The sequence below is a fragment of the Mya arenaria genome, chromosome 12 (assembly GCF_026914265.1).
Source record: "Mya arenaria isolate MELC-2E11 chromosome 12, ASM2691426v1".
NCBI classification, from domain to species: Eukaryota; Metazoa; Mollusca; class Bivalvia; order Myida; family Myidae; genus Mya; species Mya arenaria.
The window spans coordinates 26,687,434-26,711,747 of record NC_069133.1 but is presented as its reverse complement, the minus strand read 5'-3'; the positions used below and the strand labels follow the sequence as shown (position 1 = coordinate 26,711,747).

Genomic DNA, 24,314 nt, shown 5'->3' with positions numbered 1-24,314 from the left:
CTTCCGGTCATGTTTCATGGACTCCATAAATTAGAATAAATAATATAGTTAATTTAGTAATATTACTGAATTTACGCATTGTATTATGTTGCATCACTAATATTTAAACATCCCTTTTTAAATTATACTCCAAAATATTGTGTATAGTGGGAATAACTAACTAATTTAACCGATATATTTTTATGAGATAGGTTGTGACCTTGAAAAAAACATAGATCTCGTTGCAAGAAGAAACTACCTTAATGCTCACGGTTACAAACCACAAGTTATATCATAATAAAAATCTATCCTTGGCAACCTCCCATTAAAAGCATCTCGTGGAGTCTGTGTCGGGCCTAAACGAAGTTGCATTTCAAGTTTTATGTAAAATGACTCCTGTTCAAACTTAATTATGAAATTCCAAAAAAATTTTTCAGCCAGAACACTATTTTTCTACAGTACTGCGTATCAATTAAGGAATGAATTGCGGGGTTGATGTCATTATCGGGGTATTAACGCAATTGGGTTGGTCAAAGTACGCGTGGAGTCCTTCGGACTCCACACACATTGACCAGCCCAATTGCTTCATTCGGACTCCACACACATTGACCAACCCAATTGCTTCCTTCGGACTCCACACACATTGACCAACCCATTTGCGTTCATATCCCCGATAATGACATCAACCCCGCAAGTCATTCCTTATATTTACACCAACAGTTCATTATTTCATTCAAGAATTGTTAAAAAAAACAACTTCATTTCATTTAAGAAAACCTTTCAGTAATCCGTTCTTACCCATTCTGTAAATAGAACGACCCGACTATAACCGGAAACATTTTTTTCAAATGACGTCACAATAACGCGGGAAAAGATCAACCACTTGAAATCACGTTAAAACGTAAAAATTGAAACACTTCTGGCACCAATATATTTAAAATATAATAAACTAACACTTTCTAAAATGTTGATTTATATTTTACGGTACCTGCTGACACAATACAACCAATAACAAGATCAATAGCTTTCATGTATACATATTGTTATGCGATGAATTACGATCCGAACATATCCGAAGATGTTGCGTTCATCGATTGATGCACGCAATTGCCGCAAGTTCATTTAAGAAATGGAAGTTGAGGTGTAAATATTTTATTATGAACACTTTGTTTGTTGAATTAACACTAGAATAGCGGAGGGAATGGGCCGTTTTTTACCTCCCATGTGGCGGTGCCGTGTGAATGGGGTGGGTTTTTTTGCGCCAAAAATAGCGGGGAATGGGCCGTGGCTCTGTGCCGGGAAACATCCGTTCTTTTAACGGGAGTTGCCCGCATTTCCCGGAGTTTAACGATAGGCCTTACATAGGATGTCCCCGGGGTGCGGGGGCATTTGAAAGGGTTTTTACCTAGGATTTCCCGCTATTCATAGGACCTGGAATGGGGCGTGGTAACAATTTACTGGTGCATTACCTGGTACTTTTACAACGCATTCGTCATTCCTCTTATCATCTTCAACGACAAAATGTACCACAAAAGCGACAGAAAAGCGGTCCCGTTTTCCGTTCAAGGTCTTGTCAAAATCACCCGGCGCTGCTTTTGTTTTGATCTCAACGCCACCGGCGATTATGACAAAACAGTTTCATAAACTGATGATGCAGAAGAAAGTATTGAAAAATGCCGAGAAAACGACTTATGAAACTGAAAATGTTCTCGGTGCCGATATTTCACAAACGGTGAAGGTGTGCCCATTCAGGAAAATCTTCAATAAAAAAACCCTACTTGAGTTGATCCTATCCTATTTGCCAAACGTTTTTGCTGCATATGATCACCAGCCTGTGACCAGGGAATTTTATGTTTTTTTTAATGATGTGTTCTAACTTCTTATACGTTTGAAAATCAGAGCCAATACCACATTTGAGGACTGTCAGCTTATGGACACCGTAGTTGTCAATCGTACAAGCATGTATGTATGCAAGGTCACCACGACCGTATTGACCTCAAAAACTATAAGATTATCTGCTGGTCATAACCATTTCCCTGCCAAGTTTAAGGACCGTAGGACCAAGCATATTGTGGTTATTAATCGGAAAAGCTTTTTGTGCAAGTTCATCACGACCGTATTGACCTAAAAAACTATAGGGATCATCTGCTGGTCATGACCAACTCCCTGTCAAGTTTAAGACCGTACGACCAAGTGAACTGTAAATGTTAATCTGTTAAGCTTTTTTGTGTCCACGGTCTCTTACCTCAAAAACAGGTAAGAACCGTATGACCAAGAATACTCTAGTTAACAATCGGACACACTTTTGTGTTCAAAGTCCCCTACCCCGGTGACCAACACTGTATTCGAGAGAGTTACTTGAAAGCAAAACGAGGAACAATCATAAACATTGAAAATATCACATTTATTTAAAATAGTATAAATTGTTTCATATAATTGTAGGAAGATTGTAAACAAATAAAACAAACACAACATCAGATCAATTGGAAAAACACAATCTAGCAGTCAGGGTCATAATTACATGTTTACTAAACCCCTTTAATGAGGCTTACGGAATACGTCTCATTATTATATGTACACATTCACATGGATTTATAAGGAATGAAAATCACAGACTACTATGGAAGCGTCTATCGTATTACTCATGACATGTTATTTCGTAGTCTTGTCGACTTGGCAAAATTTTCGTAATGGTTAAATATTTAAAAAAAAATGGTTTGATGTGACAAAGCCGCAAAGCCATTCATTATGAGAAAGTACATACAAACAATCATTAAGTATTTTAGTGGTTTACATGATATTGTGTAAAACACCCACTAACTAGACCAGCCACTATTTATATTGATCATCCGCTTCACCTGATTTAATTCAATAACGGCTTACTGCTGATTTACTGAAATATATGTATTGGAAAACATAGAAATACTGCATTATCATTCGATAAAATATAATGTTGACTACTAACAGTTACTGGGTGAATATTTCGATTCATGTTTGTGGGAAATAATGTTACTTAATTAAGGAATGAATTGCGGGGTTGATGCCATTATCGGGGTATGAACGCAGTTGGGCTGGTCAAAGTGTGTGGAGTCCGAAGTCTTCGTTTAAATGATCTTCACATTGTATCTTCAAAAAAGGCGACATATTCAGTTCATATATGAACCAATCGATATATACATGTGATAACACGTTGTGTTATAACTCGTCATGGTGATATAAAGCAAGTGGACAAGACTACATAATCACATCCTCAGTGTATACGATATACGCTTCCATAGACATAAACAGTCGTAATATTGCGATATAAAGTTATATTAATAAGAATAATGTGACGTGATAGAGGCATGAACATGACGTCACTGAATTAGGTAGGACGTCATACTTTACAATTAACAACATAATTTATACATATGTATAGAGAAATAAGCATATATAAATACAATTGAACGTTTCGGTCATTTTGATCCGTAGGTAAATCGAATGTCCAAATACGCATTTACTAAAATACCATGTCAGCTTAAGTTAAGATTGTTACATCTGTTCATACTAGTACTCAACAATAACATAACCAACGTAAGTAATTGAGATCACTCAGTAAAACATATAAGAATTCACCAGAATATTCAAATTTACAGAAAATTCCATTTCTAACACACACGTTGGGTGATTGTATAGTAGTGGGAAAAATTTAACAACGTTGTTAACGTCATTCTTGTTATCATCATTAAATTGTTGTTAACGACATTGTTGCTAGCGCCATTTTTGTTAACGCAATTGTTTTTAACGCCATTGTTGTTAACGTAATTGCTGTCAACTCATTTTTGTTTACATCAATGTTGTTAACGTCAATGTTTTTGACGCCATTGTTGTAAACGTCATTGTTGTGAACGCCATTGCTGTTAAGCCATTGTTGTTAACTTTTAATCGGGAATTATAATTTGATCAGCTCATATAATTAAATAAACAAGCATAGCCGAATCCAGTGTTAACAGCGGTGTGGTTAATAACGTTGCTAACTTTAACACAGTTCTGAACAATCGACACTTTAAAGAAACGCTTGATCATTCGAGAATGTTCACTCAACTACACACTAATTAATAGAACGTGCACTTACTTTTACAAACAGGTGAAAGCTAGTATCGGTCAGGGATACGGTGATTCATTTTTATTTCTTATAGTATAATTATGCATACTTAGTTTGTATTGTGGATATAATGATATAACCCATTTTTGACCAATTATCCATGCACCTATGCTTTAAATACTTTAAATATACGTCCTCTTATTAAAGGGAGTTAAATACATTTACTGTTTTAGACAGTTTAAAGAAACCCTAGAACAACGGTAAAAAACGCATCAAATTTAAAAAAATAAAAAATCCCCATCGTAAGCTCCGGAAAGAGCCGAGCGTGTTCTGATTGTACTTAACACTAAGAAATGTCAAAAATGTAGAGCAATTTTATACATTGTAAGTGAACGTGTTTACAATAAATGCCAATAACACTTTGATAGTAACAATTGCTAGTTTTAATACAAGGACTTTTCAATATATTATAAATATAATTTAATATTATAATTTGCAGCTGGAGTCTCTTGAAAGTCAAAATCTCCGACTCAAAGGGCTAGTGCAACTTTGTTCAGAACTAATATAACAACAGACCGATTGTTTAGTTCTTTGTTAACGTTAACAACATGATAAACGGAATCGTTGTTAAATTGTTAACTATATGCTCACATATTTAAATATAAAAAAGTACTGGTACAGTGGAAAAAGCCGTCTGAAATCTTGTTAGAAATAAGCTAGTAAAATAGCAATTTGAAAGTTAACAACGACGACGTTAACAACGTTGTTAACTTTAACAAAGTTCACAACAATCGGCCAAATATAAGAAAGGTTTCAAAAAACAACATGTCCTTGTACTTTAACGTGTAGCTTCCGGTTCATGATAACTGATTTGCAAATTAGTAAAACAGGTGTCTGCGATTGATTTTCAACTTGTACTATTAATTAAGTTGGCGTATTTTCCATAATTAATATTCCTCTTGTTGGATGCATGCCATTCTAAAGTGGTACAATGTAAAAGTAGATTAAATGGCGTACCTTGCTCCTTATTCAATATCCAACTTAGATTGAACTAAATGATTAGACTCTAAGTGTTTTGATTGGTCTGTATATATAGCTGACCAATAGCGTGACTAGAATCACTGAAAATAACATTCGGAACTCCTCGGCCATTTTATAACGAAAATAATCTCGGATGTATGCCGGTACATCAGTTGAAGTAGTTCGTGAAATTTTGAATAACATCATTAATTAAATGTAACATTTAAACGTGCATTTATATATCTAAGTTTAAATTGATTGCCAGTGCAGTGTATTATTGCAAATATAATTAACGTACATTAAGTTTAACTTCTTAATTGAAATTACTACTCGATCTTGCAGCGTAGTTAAAATGTAAAGATTTCTTACATTGTAAATTGTCCATATGCATCCGAGGTTGATTTCGATGGAAAATGGCCACCCAGTTCCGAATGAAAATAAAATGAAGTATGGCCCTAGATGACGTAGTGCACAAAAATAATTCCCCACATACAAGTACCCGTTCATGTAGAATAGTGCAATCTCTCTTACACCAAGACAAGCATTTTTCTTGAATAACGACTACATGAAGAATGATCTATGACAACATCAGGTTAAGGAATTTTACTTTTCGGTCTTTTGCTCTGGGATAAAAACAACTTAAAACAGCAACTCAGTCTTTTGACTGTTAATAAACTACACAAAGCGAATTATGACTAAAACAATTATTACCTATTTACATTTCCTTATGAAATAACTAATATTCAACATGTATAAATATGCTTTATGTAAGTCAATATTTTAATCATTCTATTTTTATACTGTAGGCAACTTTTCGTTAGCATGTTTGTATTATTTCCGTCAGTACGCCTGTAAGATTTTCCTCAGATCCTCATGGAACATCTCCGTCGGTACTCCTGTTACATTTCCGTTTGTATTCTGTATAATTTCCGCCATTTCTCCTGTTACATTTTCGTCAGTATTCCTGTATAATTTCCGTCATTTCTCCTGTGACATTTCCGTCAGTATTCCTATATAATTTCCGTCATTTCTCCTGTATAATATCCGTCAGTATTCCTGTATAATATCCGTCATTTCACCTGTAACATATCCGCCAGTTCTTAAGTACCATTTCCGTCATTTCTCCTGGTACATTCCCGCCATTTCTCCTAGTACATTTCCGCCAGTTCTTCTGCAATTTGTCCGTCAATAATCCTGCGCATTTCGGCAGTGCCGACAGATAGATCATTAGCTTAGTATTTGCAGCAATACAATACAATTTTAAAATCTTGCTAGTAATAAGCAAATAAAGTAACGATTTGAGAGTTAACAACGATGACGTTAACAACGTTGTTAACTTTAAGTTCTGAACAATCGGCCTAATATATTATGCCACCGCCAGATAAACATATCTGCATGGTATAAAATCTCCTGGAATGGTCCTTGCACTGGTTTTGCACTCAGAAATTATTGCACTGGTCTGATTTTATAGTTTCTCGGCAGCAAACAAAGTCATCTACATTTTGGTGTGCCATGCGTACAAGCAGCACCACTAACCGTCGACCCTTGTGTCAATGGAAATGTTTACGTCAGCAGCCACGTGAACCATTGACAAGATACGCCGTATATAAGACAGCCGCGATGCACCAGACGGTTGATGTCAACACGTCGCATCCTCCAATTATCCGTCCATTGTCGCTCACCCCTTGCCGATCTTAAATATCTTTTTCCACTTGGTTCCGGACGTGGCTGATGGGGAAGGGCTGGCAGGGGGTTGGGCCAGGGCTCCGGGGCCTGTGTAGCTGGGCTGCAGGGGTAGGTTGATAGGCGCACTCGTGGATGGCGAAGGAACTGCGGAACAAACGGAAACAGTTAATCAACGTGTGTTTTCTCTCATTTGATAGTTAAAAGCTGCACTCTCACAGATTTACCGTTTTGACAACTGCCTTATTTTCTGTCTTGGAATGAACCATTATTTGCGTAATTACCTGCATACCAGTGATATAAGACTGCTGACAAAAGATCAGATCGCAGATTTTCATATTTCCATTAAAAAATAATGTTTTATGGCTAAAAGCGTTACTAACGGTTTAAGAAAAATGCATACAACATCAATTTTTTAAACTTAAATTTGAAAATCTGCCATCTGATTTTTGTCATCAGTCTTATATCACTGGTTTCCATGCATTTTCGCATAAATTGGCTTGTTCAAAGACAAACAATAAACAAGTTGTCAAAACGTTCAATATGTGAGAGTGCAGCTTGAACAACGAACATGCTTTAGCATGGAGCGATATTTAATAAAACAACACATTTTTTTTAAATTTCAAATAATTTTATCTGTAATCCTTTTTTCCTGTCACACTATTTCCCAGGAAAAACAAACACTATCAGTACATATAATAATAAAGACCATTCAATTCAAAACATTTTTACAACGGGTATACTATTATCAGTGTGTGTATACAACGTGATAAATTGCGTCATAAATGCTACGACGGAAGGCAAAATTTTGCTTCGAATGAAGACTAAACAAAGATAACTTCACTATTTCTTCACCATTTGCGATCAAACATAGCGCAGTCTACGCCGCTGACGGAGCCCCGCCTTCGGTCTTTTACCAGAGTTTGATTGACAGTTTAGTTTCTTCAAACATTTTGACAAACCTTTTCACAATACGGCCGTCTGACGGTGCACTGTCAAACATTATTTTGGAAACAGGTTTGTCGAAGTGTTTGATTAAACTATTTACCTTATCAAACTTCGGTAATAAAACGAAGGCGGGGCTCTTTAAGCGGCATAGACTGCCCTTTGTTTTATTTAAAATGGTGTAGTCAAAGAAAAGTTATCTTTGATTTAAGTCTTCATTTTAAGCAAAATATTGCCTTCCGACGTAGCATATATGACGTCATTTATCACGTGGTATACACACACTGTATTATATACGTACTTGACGGTGGTCGGGATATCGACAGGCTTTCGTCGGCCGTGGATGACGTATCGGACTGGTCTGAGCGGCTAAGCTTGGAGCAGAACTTCCGGGCAAGGGAGGAGGACGTCTGGGGGAGAACCGGCCCCTTCACACAAACGCTCTTTTTCTTCCGGTCAGACTGTAGGCGGGGGAACAAACACTTTTTATGATATATTTTCAAGTTGAATATATATAAAATGTATGCTTATTAAAAATAACGTAACGCCTATACTGTATATTTGGAGACTAAAATTAGTGTTTAAAAACATACTGTTATGAAATCAGTCAATATTTTTTTCAATCTGTCAAGCAGCAGAAATTAATACTTAAACCTATTTGTTGTTGCTACATTTTTTATGTTATAATGGTATCATGTTTATACGATATATTTTAACAAAATAAATGGTATTGGTTTCATCAATTATGACCAGGGTTAAACGACGCTGATTACGTCAATAGCATATAACAATACCTCAATTTCTTTTTCAAAAAAAAACACACACACGACAAAATGACACACGTACTGGCTTCTACATACATGTATTTAACAGAGAGTGTTTCACATCAGCGTTTAGCTATTTTCCCAATCATGACAAGTAAATTAGTGTAATCTAACCGCTAAGTCTTGGTCAAACTCCACCATATCACGGTCCACGAGGACAAAGCGCCCGGCCGTCTTCCACTCGTTCTGGGACTGATAGACGCTCTCATCCGCTGAAAGGATGCGGCGAAGCACTTTCTCGCTGTCCCGCTTCTTGCCGGAAGAGGAGGACTCTGACTGGATGTCGAGCTCCTCTAACAGGAAGAAGTTCCTGGGGTCCTCCTCGCCCGATCGATGCGCCTTCCGCATCGCCTGTTAAAATATAGCGGGGTTTATTTCTTGAAAAAAAAGTTCCCTTAATCATAGCGCATCATCCTCTAAATTAAAGTTAAACTGTATTAATTCAACGATTTATACTTCACTTTCCTTTGAAAATTAGCTATGACTCAACATTTCCACAGGGAAGAAACATACATTATTGACGCAAGTAACACACACACAGGAGGTGGTGGGGGTAACGCGTTATATATTATATCGACATAGAAAACAAGAACGAGGAATAGGGTAAGCTCTGTACTATGGTTACCTGTGTAATTATGTACTGAAAATTGGAGGAGATATCGGCTTTAAATATGATGTAGTGCTGGTCGTGGGGATACGTTGTACACGTGCATAAGGCGGATGGGGTAAAGCGTAATACATTTACCTAGAGAGCGAGTTCGGGAGTTAAGATCAGTTCATTTACAATGGTTACTTGTGTTTTAATGTATTGTGTATATGAGGAGATATTGGCCTTAAAGATGTTAAAGGGCTGGTCGGGGGATACGTTAATTGTACACGCACATAAGAGGTGTGTGGGATATTGCCGTATATATAAACATAGAGAACGAGAACGAGGGGTAAGGTTAGAACATTTCTAATGGTTGTCTTTGTATTGACTGGCTGTGAAGTGCAGGAATTATTGGCCTTAAATATGTTGTAGGGCTGGGCAGGGGATCCGTTGTACATGCACACGAGGTGGGTGGGGTAATGCGTTATATATTAACCTGGAAAGCGAGAAATATGGATAAGGTTCGAGCATTTAAAATGGTAATCATTGTATTAATTGTCTTATTCGTGTAGGAGTCATTGGCCTTAAATACGTTGTAGGGCTTGTCGGAGGACACGTTGTACAAGCACACAGGGTGGGTGGGGTAATGTGATATATTTATAGATAAAGGAGTTGCTAATAAGTACAATGGTTAACTGTGCAATTATCACCTTCGCGGCGGAAAAGAAAGAGGCTTTATAAAACGTGTAGGGCTAGTCGGGAGATACACACATGCACACGAGGTGGGTGGGGCAATGCGTTATATATACGGATAAAAGGATTGCTAATTAGTTCAATGGTTACCTGTGTAATAATGTCCTGCGCGGTGGAGGATATAGGGGCCTTAAAGATGGTGTAGGGCTGGTCGGGGGACACGTTGTATACACAGACAAGAAACATGTGCTCGTCGCGGTCCCAGTCACCACTTCCACTACCACCCACACCGCCCTCAAATTTCCGCTGTGGGAGGGACAAGAACGATGCGGTATTAAATATGCACGAATGTGAATCATCTGAATTACGAAGTGTCAGACAAAAAAAAATGATACCAACTCCTCACAGAAACATCAACTATCTATTTAAAGTTGCACTCCCACTAGTTGACCGTATTGACAACTTTATAAAAAAATGTCTGGGAATGAGACAATTTGTGTGAACATGTCTGGAAATCAGTGATATAAAACTACTGACAAAAGATCTTTCATATTTACGTTTGGAATTGATGTTTAAAGGATAAAAGCGTTACTAACACTTTAAGAAAACTGTTGTTTTTTTCGGCAATTTTTCAAATAAATCGAGATTTGTTCTTAAGTGAGTTATCTTATATGACAGGACTGATGGCATTGATGCCAAAATCATCTGATTCTGTGCCAAAAAATAAAATAAAAGTCAACACTGTCAATCTGCGAGAGTGAAGCTTAAAGCTGTTTTCCAGTGCTTTATGTACGTAAATATACTGTCCGTTCAATAAAGGATCTAAACTATTATAAGTATTTTTGAGATTCTTTTAAATTCTGGTTTGCGATGGCTGCGTTTATAGCATTGTCAAAGTAAATCAACTAACCCTGTTTTCTTTCGCCAACATAGAAGTCACCCACGCCCTGCTACTAGGGTCCTGAAATTTGCAAGATCAATATATACATACGATAGTACTATGTTAACGTCTTAAAACAATGTGCCTTGTTAACCAGTGTGCGTATACCAAGTGATAAATTACGTCATATATGCTACGTCGGATGGCAACATTTTGCTTAAAATGAAGACTTAAAACAAAGATAATTTTTCTTTTACTACATCAGTGTGTGTATACCACGTGAAAAATTACTTCATATATGCTCCGTCGGAAGGCAACATTTTGCTGAAAATGAACACTTAAAACAAAGATAACTTTTGTTTTTCTACACCAATTTAAATGAAACAAAGGGCAGTCTATGACGCTCAAAGAGCCCCGCCTTCGTTTTATTACCGGAGTTTGATAATGTGATCAGTTTTATCAAACACTTCGACAAACCTAATTCCAAAATAATGTTTTGACAGTGCTCCGTCAGACGGCCGTATTGCGAAAAAGTTTGTTGAAGTGTTTTAAGAAACTAAACTCTCAATCAAACTCTGGTAAAAGACCGAAGGCGAGGCTCCGTAGGCGGCGTAGACTGCGCTATGTTTTATTTAAAATGATGAAGAAATAGTGAAGTTATCTTTGTTTAAAGGCTTCAATCGAAGCAAGATATTGGCTTCCGACGTAGCATTTATGACGCAATTTATCACGTGGTATAAACACACTGTTAACACTCATTTTGTTTTTATTAATGAATAGAAATGTGTTGGCTCTGATTAATGCATCCCACGTTAGGCTCAACAACAAATACTTAATTCAACAGATTTTAACTGTTCTATGGCCGTATTCATAAAACTTCTTAATGAACTTTTTCAGCAAAAAAGCTTTATGAATGCGGTCCCAGATTTCATCTTTGCATACATGTCAAGGAAACCAATATATCCTTAGTCCTATTATATATCCGACCTCCTTTACCTCAGCACTTTTCACACTGTTCTTGGCTTATTTTTATTGAGTTTATATGACGAGATATTCCCCTGGGGTAAATTTGCGCACACGGGTAAATCAGTGCATGTAAACGCGTAAACCAAAGGGGGTAAATTTACCACAGGAGCAAACCTCTCATATACTAATAAACTGATTCCAGACCTCTGTTTACTTTTTTAATTATTAAATAATATCATGTAGTTGTTAAATGACAAACTTACGGTGCTTATCTTTCTGAGAACGAACTTGCCGGCGCCCTTCCACCTATTCTGTGCCTGTAGAACTTTCTCGGACATTGACAGTATCCGCTGTGAAGATGATCGCTCTTGGTCCTTCTTTTCCCAGCCGTGCTGCACATCTTCTACCATCACGTGGTCCGCCACCTTCTCCTCGCCGCGGCCTGCCTTGTTCAGCGCCTGTAGGATGGTACAATATTACACATTAGAAAATGTGGAAAGTATCCGAAGTGAGGAATATCGCCCATGGCCATTTTTCTTCCGGACGTGCTGACCATTCTCTACCATCACGTGATCAGCCAAACTGTTCCCGCCGGTACCCGCCTTGTACAGTGCATGTGGAATAATCAGTGATTTTCGTCGATGAGAGCTTTCTATGGCATTTAAATGATAAATAAGACACCAATAGCAGACGAGATACAGTCGAACCCCGTTGGCTCGAACTCGCTTGGCTCGATTTCCTCGTTGGCTCGAACAATATGTAAGGACCGATTTCTTTCGACTGAATGAAAGCTTTTCCGATTGCGTCGAATTTCACGAGGCTCAAGGTATTTTTGCCGGTCCCTGGGAGTTCGAGCCAACGGGGTTCGACTGTACGTCGTTACTGGCTTTTGCACGGGATATATTTTTTGAGGGCAGCTGGAAACACAACATTTGTGCCATACTTTTTCTTGCATTTCAAGTACCTTCATTTATTTACGTAATGTATCTTATCCACCACAATATAATGAGTCGACACTTATTAACATCGACCATCGCCGCATACATGTATCTATATACCTGTTGTATGGCGTCGTACACGGACGTATCCTGTGTGACCTTGAGGATGACGTACTCGTCCGGGGCCGTCACACCGAACACGCTGATAAAGAACATACGCCGCTTCAACTTTGTGCCCACTGGGTTGATCAACTGAAATGATTTGAAGAAACTGTATGGGCATGTCCTCATTTTTTCTGTTAAATGGTCGATATAGAGAAAATCTGTAGTCTAAAACTGCATTTTAGGGAGAGAGTGGTCTAGTGGAATAGGTGTCCGCCTCTCACTCAAGAGGTTGTGGGTTCGATCCCCACCAGGGGTACTTTCTCATGGCCTCGCAAAATGGACACCAGTACTGGTTTTTACCCAGGCTACGGACTCAAACACTGATTCTATAAGCTATCGGTTTTCGTCAAAATCGAGCTAAAAGAAATGAGTAAAAGCAACACTAAAACTGCATTTACACTTTTACATATTTCATGGATTGTAAAATGCACCTTTTACGGAAGAAATATTTTTATTACAAAATAAAATGTGGCAAATTATAAGGAGTGTTAAAACTAAAATACTGACGGCTGGAACCCTTTAACAATAGTTGATGTATGCTCAAATGTCATTGAAGTCCACGATTTTGGAAAGCGTTAGAAACGCAATTCAGTAAAAGGCGGTTCATAACTTTGTCCAAGGTATCGAATCAGACATAAAAAGACATAGATATGCTATCAAAAACTATACCAAAACTCTTTTTATAGCATACCGAGAAAACCACACGAGCAGACGACAATATCCAAAATACTCACGTGGACTTCCTTGCCGTCCTTGCCGCCGTCAGGCGTGTCCTTGACCCGGGAGAAGACGGACTTGAGGGAAGCGGAAGTGGTCTCTGTTGTGTACTCCAGTCGGCCGCATGTCTCCATGTTCGGCTCCTCCTCTTTTGAGAAGATGAAGAGTGTCCCTAGCTCGAGCGCCTGGTTGCTAGGGGAACGCAAACGCACGTGACGGTAACCTGGGACAACGACGGGAAAAATGGTCCTTTATTTTTCAATGTTAGTTTAAACATATTATATTTTACAACGATTGTAAAGAAAGTTATGATAACTTATATTAAGTCACTCTCGTTGGTACTATGTTGCGCGAGAGTTTGGTTTTGTGTTGTCGGGGAAACTCACTAGGGCTTGGTGACCACAAACCAAATTCGCATGTACCATGGCCGGGAATTGAATCCGGGTCACCTTTATGAGAAGGGAGTGCGATAACCACTGCACTTACCATACGATTTTAGCATATGTCTAATAACAAGACAAACTAAACTGAAAGTATGGTATTATGCACTGAGTATTAACTTCCACTGAAATATCGAATAGATATTTGCAACTAAAACAATTTTAGTCGAAACTCGTTGTGTCGAACTCTGTTATCTCGATGTTCTGGTTATGTCGAACATGTATTCAAATAGTTCGGATAATCAGACATGTTTTGTTTTTCGGTTATATCGAATGTTCGTTTTCCCGAAGTTTTTCTCGAGGTCCCAACGCCTCGACATCAATCAATATTCTTTTTATCAGACATTTAAAACGCGATTGATATCTATTGAAAATACAAAACTGATTAATTAAAACCACAGGTTGAAGTTATCAGCTGATGTTATACCTGGTCGCAGACATTTCAGTGGAATGACTCTCTGGGAAACAATGTGGTTGGTGACGGTATCCATGACAACAAAACGAATAAACGCCAGCTCCGAGTTCATGACCTGAAAACAAAGATGAAGTCACTTTTACTCCACTCAACTCAACTCAAATATAGTATTAGTTTACAGTTTAGCAAATACACGTGGAAACACGATACAAAGCTATAAATAGAACAATTAGGGGGGCAGTAAGATAATAAAACCCAATGCGGGCAATTTGTAAGCCAAATAATTTCAGGGCGGGCAGTGTGTAAGACAATTATACAACAAACGTGCATTTTTTAAGGCAATTAAACCCAAGGTAGGCAGTTGGTAAGCCAAAATACCCAAAGGCGAGCAGTTTGTAAGCCATTAACAACCCCCCCCCCGCACCCCTCCCCCAAGGCGTTCGCAAGTTTTACCCCACGAAAAGTAGAGTCTGACCGCATACCTGCAGTGTAAACACGTCGTTCCATATGGGATTGAGTGAATTACGGGGTATCACCCTGGTCTTGTACTTTGCGCAGTCCGCGGGGATCCCTATCACCTCCACCTCCACCTGGGTGCTTGCCGAATAGTTCGGGCATACGTACTGGCCAGATATCACCTTCAAACATAGATACATAGAAGTTAAAGATTGTGTTGTATTACACTTATTAAACTTTGTGGACAAAACGAAGCGGTCATAAAATCATAAAACCACCATCATTAAGTATTTGTTTGTTAAAGATTTGCCAGTACTTTTACCAGCCAGCCGATATGTCCACAAGCGGATCCCGTTTTGGGCCCCAACACCCCCACCCCAGTTAAAACATTTAGTAATGTTTTTTGGGAGTTCGTTTTTTTCAGGATAGCTAGATAGGTATTCGCACTAATAAAAGATTGACGCTAAACATAAAAAAAAACAATTTAGTACGGCCTAAGAATTTTCACCTCCCCAAGATTATATTTCTACACTTTTGTAACTAGAAACTTGTAAATAAACGTCACATTATTGACACTTGACTCACATGCAGAATCAGGACGAGCGTGTGCAGCCCGTCGAACTCCTTGTCAAGCGGATTGAAGTGGTTATACATCACGTGACTCTTGTCCCACGTGACCGCCGGTTTGAGCACATATCCGCTCTGTCCGTTCTGTTCGAACATCGCAGAATTGATGGCCGCCGCGGTGTCTGAATGATGTGATAAATGCAATGCTAGTTTATACATGTGTAATTATGAACATTTCTGTTACCTTCAAATGTTTCAAGATTGTTAATACATTGTATGTTCTCATAACAATAAAGTGCTTTCTACGACGTAGGCGCATTACCATTTATTTTGGGTAAGTTCAGAGTTACTCACAATATTTAAGCTTTCACGTGCGCTACATCAAATTCACACTGACCGAGCAAGCCACTGTTTATGACTTCCACTTCACCTGATTAAAATCAATAATAGCTGACTGCTGAATTACTGCCTTCTCATTGTACAACATAAAATGTTCGCCCGTTCGGAACTCCTCGGTCATTTTCCATCGAAAACAACCTGAGGGTACAATGTCAGAAATTTAACTACGCTGCAAGTTGATCGCGTAGCAATTTCCATGCAATGATTATAATTAGTAATGGCCGACCCACTTGTCTTACCTTCTGTTTGGTAGTTGAGCGCGACCATCTGGATGCCAAAGGCCCAGAACAGTACTGGGTTGAAGTTGGAAGAGTCTATTCTCATTGCTGCAGGGTAGGTTCGCATCAGCTGTTTTTCCGTATGACTTGTAACATTTGGTCAAGGGCTACTTTCTTACTCATGTGTGTTCAAAAAATTCATTTGAGGCTAAAGGGTCGGGGAGTTATTTAAGGCCTAGTTGAAAGGCCTAGTTTAAGAAATGTTTGGCATGATAATCCCCTGGTGTGCATCTCCTGCTAATTGTACTGGTGTCGCAGAAGGGGCCAATTTCCTGTGTATTCGTTTATTGGCTCAGGGCCAATTAGGGTCCATTTCTATAATAAAACCTTCAAAACTGCACAGCAGGATACTCAGATCGGAGTACCTGATAAGCGGGATAAAGGCAAGTAGATTAAGATCAATACACAGAGGTTGTGTACTGTACACAGATTTGGGGGGGGGGGGTCACTTATAGAAGGCTTAAACTAGGCCTATAAGCATTGGGGATGGAAGTTGATTTTGTTTTATAACTAAGACTACAATTTACAGCCAACTGGTTGGAGCCGACTTGAACACAGTTTGCCATAATGAGCAATGGGATGTTTAAAATATGTGGAAAATTGCTCTCATTTCTTTTACAGTAAGCAAAACGCATTGATTTTTTACGATTTGTAGATCGGATACAGTGTATTTATGCAACATACATACACTAGTCATATATGCCTGTTAATAAGTGAAAAATAATCTTTATAGCATGTCGCTCACAGTTACCAGTCCCAAATTGTCATTTTTTTCTTATGTTTGATTGCACGAAAGATGACAGGTTGGTTTATAAGGCTAAGGTTATCAAACTCGCTATCAACCAAGCGTCAAACCTTGACATAATGTTCATGACGTCATATCAAATTAAGACGTCATATAATAATTTGGATATTATCTCGTTTAGTGCATCGTAATGTTAGTGTTCACTTTTTGCCATCTTAAGAAATTTGACCTGGCTACCTCGATCTGCTAAAGTGTAGCAATCAAAGATGATAAGATAACTTAAATCTTAATAACGCCGTTTTATTAGGCATTCTGCTATGATAAAGGATACTTGATGACTAGGTTAGGGTTGCGCCTACACAGCTGTTTGGCCTTGTTCTCGTTTAGGGAGGAGACGAGGTAGCAGGAAGGAGTAGAGTCTGGCCGCTTCTGACGAAGGGAGATACCCGTGTTCATGTTGTGGTCGGGACGGTCTGAAAGAGTTAAAACATATGCTATAATGTTCTTCTGAAATATTTAACGAGACAAGGTAGCAGGAGGGCTGGGTATCTGGCCGCTTCTGACGAAGGGAGATACCCGTGTTCATGTTGTGGTCGGGGCGGTCTGAAAGAGTTAAAACATATGCTATAATGTTCTTCTGAAATATTTAACGAGACAAGGTAGCAGGAGGGCTGGGTATTTGGCCACTCCCGTTGTAGGGAGATGCCAGTGTTCATGATGTGGTAGGGACGGTTTGCAAGAGTTGAAATTATACATAAAATGCTCGTCTGAAACTTTTAGGCAACAATGCAGTTTTTCTGAAGTTTGGAGGAGACAAGAGATATTTTCATTGTTCACTGGAGTCTGGCCGCTTCTAACAGGGAGAGAGATACTGGCCGCTTCTGACAGGGAGAGAGATACCCGCGTTCATGTTTTGCTCGGGATCGGGACAATCTGAAATAGTTGTAAATAAATAAATAAATGCAAAGCTCTTCTGGAACTTCGAGGAAACAAAGTAACAGAATGGCACGGAATCAGATCGCTTCTGACGGAGATAAATTGTTAATGTTCATGAAGTGGTCGGGCCGCTTTTGACGAATGGAGCGCCCGTGTTCATGAAGTGGTATGACCGCTTCTGACGGAGGGAGATGCAAAAGTAAATGATGTGGTCGCATCGATATGAAAGAGGTATACACACATTACTACAATGCATTTCTGAAACTTCTGAGGAGACATGACTGCAGGAGGACGCTGAATCTTGCCCGTTCTGACGAAGAGTGATCGGCAGTGTTCATGAAGTGGTCGAGACTGTCTGTAAAAGGTATAAACTACAGTCGAACCCCGTTGGCTCGAAGTCCCAGGGACCGGCGAAAATACCTCGAGCGTCAGCAAATTCGAGCCAAGCGGGAATGCTTACCTTCAATATAAAAAAAAATCGGTCCTTTACAAACAGTTCGAGCAAACTAGGAATTCGAGCTATGCGAATTCGAGCCAACGGGTTTCGACTGTATACAGAAATATGATACAGTGATCTTCTGAATCTCGGCTTTCTAACTGTTAAGGAGACCAGCTACCTGAAGGGAATGGAAACTGGCATCTTCTGACGAAGGGAGATACAGTCGAACCCCGTTGGCTCGAACTCGTTTGTCTCGCTATCCTCGTTTGCTTGAACTGGATGTAAAGGACCGATTTCTTTATACTGGAGGTAAACATTCCCTCTTGGCTCGAACACCCCGAGGCTCGAGGTATTTTTGACGGTCCTTGGGACTTCGAGCCAACGGGGTTCGACTGTACTGTGCTTATGTTGTGGTCGGGTGACATATGATATTCGGAAATGTCAGTTACAACTTCTTCATATTTGAGGTTTTTGTTTCAATTATAGTCAAGACGGTTGCAACAGGATGATGGGGAAAAGATTCAACTAAGGTAAGCTTATAAACTTTGAAACCAGTATAAGTTTGTGTGAGTATTATTAATGAAGAACTTAGTAAAGGGGATAACCTAGGGATGATGGAGGTGTGCTGCTGGCCCCGTGCATCTTCTTAGCGGCACCAGTCTTGACGTAACGTTGCTTCAGCGACGAGTTCGGGCTGACGTTCAAACCTGAAAAAATATGAATGTATACAGAAGCAAAACAATATTAATAGTACAGAAAGTACATTTTTCTAAACACAACTATATAGCGAAATCATACATAAGAAAAGAAAACGTCTGTGCGTTGGGGGTGCATTCGAGTGTGCTAGCTTTTGTGCGTGCGTGCGTGCGTTCGTGCTCGCTTTTGTGCGTGCATGCGTGCGTGTGCGTGTGTGTGTGTGTGTGTGCGTGTATGTGTGTGTGTTTTCTGTGTTTGTGTGTGTGTGTGTGTGTGTGTGTGCGTGCGTGCGTGCGTGCGTGCGTGCGTGTTTGTGTCTGTACATTGAAATGACGTTAAACTTCTAACACATCCAAAACAGATAGATATATAATGGAATATGAGCACGTGACGTTAAAACAACATACCTCTGAACTTTACAGCCTGCAAATACACGACCAGGTCCGACAGCTCCTTGGCAATCTGACTGGCCTTCTTGGTCTTCTTGGCGGCCTGCTGAGCGCTTCCGCCGGTCGCCGCCGCCGCCGCCGCCTTGGCTTCCGGTATCTCTTCGTCGAACTGCCAGTCGAGTTCCGGGTGGCTCTGTGGCCTTCCCTTGCTGCTCTCGCCGAATGAAGAGGAAGTGGGCCTGAAGAAAGAAAACAAATACATAACATAATCTTGATAAGCTGTATGTATACCTATAGCTAACTCTACTTAAGATTTACATCATTGAATTACATCATTGAGGACATAAGGCCATCAATATGTTTGCTGTTTGTATCACAGTCATCTTCTTATTAAGACTTATATTCGTTTTATGAATTTATACCCATTTGAGTTCAAATCTCATACAGTCGAACCCCGTTGGCTCGACCTCGCATGGCTCGATTTCCTCGTTAGTTCGAACTTCATGTAAAGGACTTATTTCTATCGACTGAATAAAAGCATTCCCGCTTGCCGCTTGGCTCGAATTTCACGAAGCTCGATGTATTTTTCTCGGGACCTGGGAGATCGAGCCAACGGGGTTCGACTGTATTTGAAAAAACAACATATTATGATACACACCTGGCGAGATCGCCACAAGAGCCGGAAGGTTGTATGTGTACATCCTTGTCATCGCCCTCCGGACTGGTCCGGCTCTCCTGGCTGTCCACGGACCGCCGACACTCCTTACCGGATACTGTAAGAATGAGCGGTGATATTTCACACTTGGTCAGAGATAGCACGCTTACTGTTTATAAAGGCTTTACCATTGGACTGTCATTCTGTCGACAGCTTTTTTAAAAGACGTACATGGCAGATACATGTATAGTAAGATAAATATGTTATGCAATTTAGGCAAGACAACTGCTTAGACTATAAGTATCTTCCATGGTCGAGAGTGTAATATAGGTTCATTCCGACCCGAGCGTAGGGTGTTTTGCGGAAACGAGGTTAACTGTATTACATATAGCTTACCGTCCGTAATGACGGTGACGTCATCTTCCTCGTCGTCATCATCATCTTCAAAGTCGAAGTCCTGTGACGTGCCGCTTTCTGTTAGAACAATGCTGTAGTTCCGGCTAAATGCCGACGCCTGCAATTCAGACAGGGTAAAATACTTTGTAATATTTACACGGTTACACAATCACAATTATTGTATTACTTATGACTGTTATATTCTAATACTCATGCAACGTTATATACTGAATGACAGAAAATTGTGTCAGAATTATTCGAATAAACATTTATATTTTGTCCGTCAAGCGACGGCGCAACGATCGGTGCGTTGTTTTTTTATAAAACCCTCAATGCATATACTTTATTTTTTAATCTAAAATTACATTGTACCAGATAAATCTTATTCAAATGTTTCCACTTGTCGTCACAGCAGCGGTGTGCCCAATATACAACTGCATTGAATGCATGGCCCCATTTGTTTTCGAAACATCTTAAGTTTCTTATAACAGGATTAAGCAAAGTTCTTTTTGTTTGTAAACTTTGTGTAATGTTCTCATTTTAAAGATTTTTTGGACTTTGAAAGGAAATAATCTTACCATAATCACAATAAAATTAATTTATTTAGCAAAATCAAGATTAAGTAATAAATGTGGCTTAATGAAGTCAATAACTTCAGCTTAATATGTTGAAAAAACTCTCTCGAAATAAGGTCCTGGTGCACCCAGATGGTTTTATCCTATCAAATGATACAAAACACCATTTTACCCTTTTAGCAGTGGCATGCTGGTCACCCTCCTCCCACACTTTCTTGTTCTTGAGCAAGATCTTGTATTTGAGCTGGTTGGGCGAGGGCAGCATGGGATCGTCACTGAAGTCCGTGTCAAACAGGAACTGCGTCACCAGCCGATCACCGAATACAGACTAAATTGGAAGATTTTGTGATATTTTTAATGCGTTATATCTAACCGATCACCGAACACATACTAAATTAGCCGATCACCCAACACAAACTAAACTGATTTTGTGATATTTAATGTGTTATATTATTATTAATGTAATGCTAGTATATTGATTTTTCAAAGCTGCACTTTCACAGATTAAACGTTTTGACAACTTTTTAATTTTTGTCTTGGAACGAAAGAATTTTTGCGAAAATCCATGGAAACCAGTTATATAAGACTGCTGACAAAAAATTAGATGGCAGATTTTTATATTTATATTTTTAAAAATTATCTTTTTCTTAACCTATTTAAGCCATAAAACATTAAATTTCGAATGGCAATATGAAAATCTACGAACTGAATTTTTGTCAGCAATCTTATATCATTGGTTTGCAGATAATTACGCAAAAAAAATGCTCTCTACAAGACAAAAAATAAAAAAAAGTTGTAAAAATGGTGAGAGTATCTGTGAGAGTGCAGCTTTAAATTTACCACAGAATATTGCGATAAAAACTTTAAAATAACTTTATACTTAATATTTAACAACAACAAATTCATATTTTCTACTGACAAATAGGGACAAGCTCTACCAGGTACTTATGTTCCATAAATGTTGTTTACATATATATGAAAAATGCACAATTTTGAATCCATGAAAATATCTTTATCTTACCCTGAAGATCTGCGCCATTTTCTGTTGCTGCGCGATAGAGCAATGGTTTTCTAGCGAGAGGATAACGGGATACGGTGACGTCACGAACGCACTTTTATTGATAGCCTCCACCACCGACTGTAAGTACATGAATGGAAACTATTCAATATTCTATTTCGTCAAAATAGTTTAAATGCGATAAAAGTCTAAGGATACATTTAGATTAAAAGAAATGTCAAGTGGATATATCTCATTCATAATTGGCCAAAGTTTTCGAATACTTCTTTAACATAGCTTTCCTTTGGCGGACATACATTATTCACAACATTAGGCCATATGATCCCTAATTGATGACTGGATTATCATTATTTCAACTATCCCATTTTAATATCCCTTTTTACCCCTATCTTACCCTTGCAGGTCCCCTACTGTATCCTGTGTGTACCCTAAATGTACCCCTAGTGTATCCTGTATGTACCCTAACTGTACCCCTAATGTATCCTGTATGTACCCTTATTGCGCCCCTAATGTATCCTGTATGTGCCCTTTTTGTGCCCCTAATGTATCCTGTATGTACCCTTATTGCGCCCCTAATGTATCCTGTATGTGCCCTTTTTGTGTCCCTAATGTATCCTGTATGTACCCTTATTGTGCCCCTAATGTATCCTGTATGTACCCTTATTGTGCCCCTAATGTATCCCGTATGTACCCTTATTGTGCCCCTTATAAACTTTCCTTGGTAAGAAACTGTTTTTAAGCTGAAAGGAGAAATTCTTGGCAAAACAATAGCTGCCATAAACATATAATATATACAAGTACCTTGCTTTAAACATCACCAAACGAGGACAAAACATAAGGCACACAGTCGTTTACCTTAAATGAGATCTTGGTGGTTAGGGTGTAGCCATGGTAGATGATGGGCATGCCGTCATCTCCATCCCAGCAGTCCAGTTCCACACACCGGCACCCGGACAACAGGATCTGCAAAACATTTGGGGGTGTTATAATGAAAAAAAAAGCCTCTGTGTTAAAATTCATTATAACTAGTTTTTGAAGGGTAGTTTTATTAATAACGATACATTAATCTCGGATTTAGTTGCTTGATATCCCCTTTTCCAGTCGCAAAGGGTTCTTGACATGGACCAATTATTCCGTAGGTATATTGTGTTGATTATTTGAAGGTTCAACGTCTATGAAACATATATATGCCTTATTTGTTAAAAAAACGCTAAAAATACAGTCGAACGCAGTTGGCTCGAACTCGGTAGGCTCGATTTCCTCGATGACTCGAACTGGATGTAAAGGACCGATTTTTTATTACTAAAGGTAAGTATTCCCGCTTGGCTCGAATACCCCGAGACTCGAGGTATTTTCGACGGACCCTTGGACTTCGAGCCAACGTGGTTCGACTCTATCACTTATATTTTTTATCTGTACACGTATCATATACATTTTTTGTTTTGATCATAAAAGTCGTATGAGTTTAAATTGTGATTCTATCTAGACTGTGTTTCTTTAATAAGGATTACTTAAAGCATTTTTATTGGTATACCTGACTGTAGAGTTCTACGGAAGAGTCTCCCTTGAGCTGATGTGAGGTGAGGTAGGTGTTGTGACTGGTGGCGATATAATAGTGAGACAGCGAGTGGTCCATGTCCTAGCAGGGAAAGAAACAATTAAACTTTTAAGAACAAGTCTTAGATTGTTACATTATTCGTTTTTTGCTGACGCTATAATTTTTATTTTTGCTTACAATGTTATTGATTATAAGTATCTTTTATGGGCGCTCGTGTAAGGTATGTTCATTCAAACCCGAGCGTAGGACGTTTTGCGGTAACGAGGTTAACCGAAAACGAAAAATATTAAATATTGCCACAAAACAAGGTTTCCGTGATGCTACAGACGATAATCTTCAACAAGGTCGTAAATTGTGCGATGACATTAAAAATGAGGTCCATACGGGTACTTGTTTTATCTTTGCTTGCGGGCAAGTTAAGGAATTCCAGCATGGCCAAATGTTTGGATCTTCTTATCTGAGGTGGGAGAAAAACTAATCTTATAAAACATATTATTTACTTACTTATTTAAGAATAATCAATGTCTAACCTCATCATTGTGTTTGGTTCTCTCGAACAGATATGCGTAATTCTCCTTGTCCATCAGGTACTTGGCAAACCCCTCGAACGACAGGCATCCCGCCTCCCTCAGGGTGGGGTCCGGCTCATGGCGCTGGAGACGAAATAATGAGTCATTTGTAAACATTTAATAACCAATACTAGATATGAGTTGGTATTCGATATGCAATTTATGTCAACCTTCATACATCATTAACTACGTCCATTGTATCGGTCCATTATTTATATTGAACAATCCGATTAGCTAAATCGTTCTTAGTTCCTAAAAAGACCTGTACTGAATACAACAACTTGTTATCATAATGTTTCA

At 38.9% G+C, this 24,314-nt stretch overlaps 1 protein-coding gene across 1 annotated transcript in view; it reads right to left on the bottom strand.

Moving 5' to 3' along the window:
- Positions 1-2,364: 2,364 nt before the first annotated feature.
- Positions 2,365-24,314, bottom strand: part of LOC128210573 (1-phosphatidylinositol 4,5-bisphosphate phosphodiesterase epsilon-1-like) — a 181,789-nt gene continuing 159,839 nt past the window's right edge. The window contains exons 24-45 of the mRNA XM_052914925.1: positions 23,976-24,098; positions 23,422-23,526; positions 22,743-22,850; positions 21,891-22,007; positions 21,042-21,197; positions 20,295-20,412; positions 19,902-20,016; positions 19,262-19,482; positions 18,764-18,865; positions 17,115-17,256; positions 16,000-16,124; positions 15,380-15,543; positions 14,821-14,976; positions 14,351-14,453; positions 13,501-13,706; positions 12,722-12,853; positions 11,927-12,121; positions 10,728-10,778; positions 9,968-10,123; positions 8,650-8,886; positions 8,013-8,172; positions 2,365-6,913 (exon numbers count right to left, since the gene is read on the bottom strand). Of these exons, the coding sequence (XP_052770885.1) occupies positions 6,762-6,913; positions 8,013-8,172; positions 8,650-8,886; positions 9,968-10,123; positions 10,728-10,778; positions 11,927-12,121; positions 12,722-12,853; positions 13,501-13,706; positions 14,351-14,453; positions 14,821-14,976; positions 15,380-15,543; positions 16,000-16,124; positions 17,115-17,256; positions 18,764-18,865; positions 19,262-19,482; positions 19,902-20,016; positions 20,295-20,412; positions 21,042-21,197; positions 21,891-22,007; positions 22,743-22,850; positions 23,422-23,526; positions 23,976-24,098 (3,144 nt within the window). The 3' untranslated portion in view covers positions 2,365-6,761. The remainder of the gene's footprint in view (positions 6,914-8,012; positions 8,173-8,649; positions 8,887-9,967; positions 10,124-10,727; positions 10,779-11,926; positions 12,122-12,721; positions 12,854-13,500; positions 13,707-14,350; positions 14,454-14,820; positions 14,977-15,379; positions 15,544-15,999; positions 16,125-17,114; positions 17,257-18,763; positions 18,866-19,261; positions 19,483-19,901; positions 20,017-20,294; positions 20,413-21,041; positions 21,198-21,890; positions 22,008-22,742; positions 22,851-23,421; positions 23,527-23,975; positions 24,099-24,314) is intronic.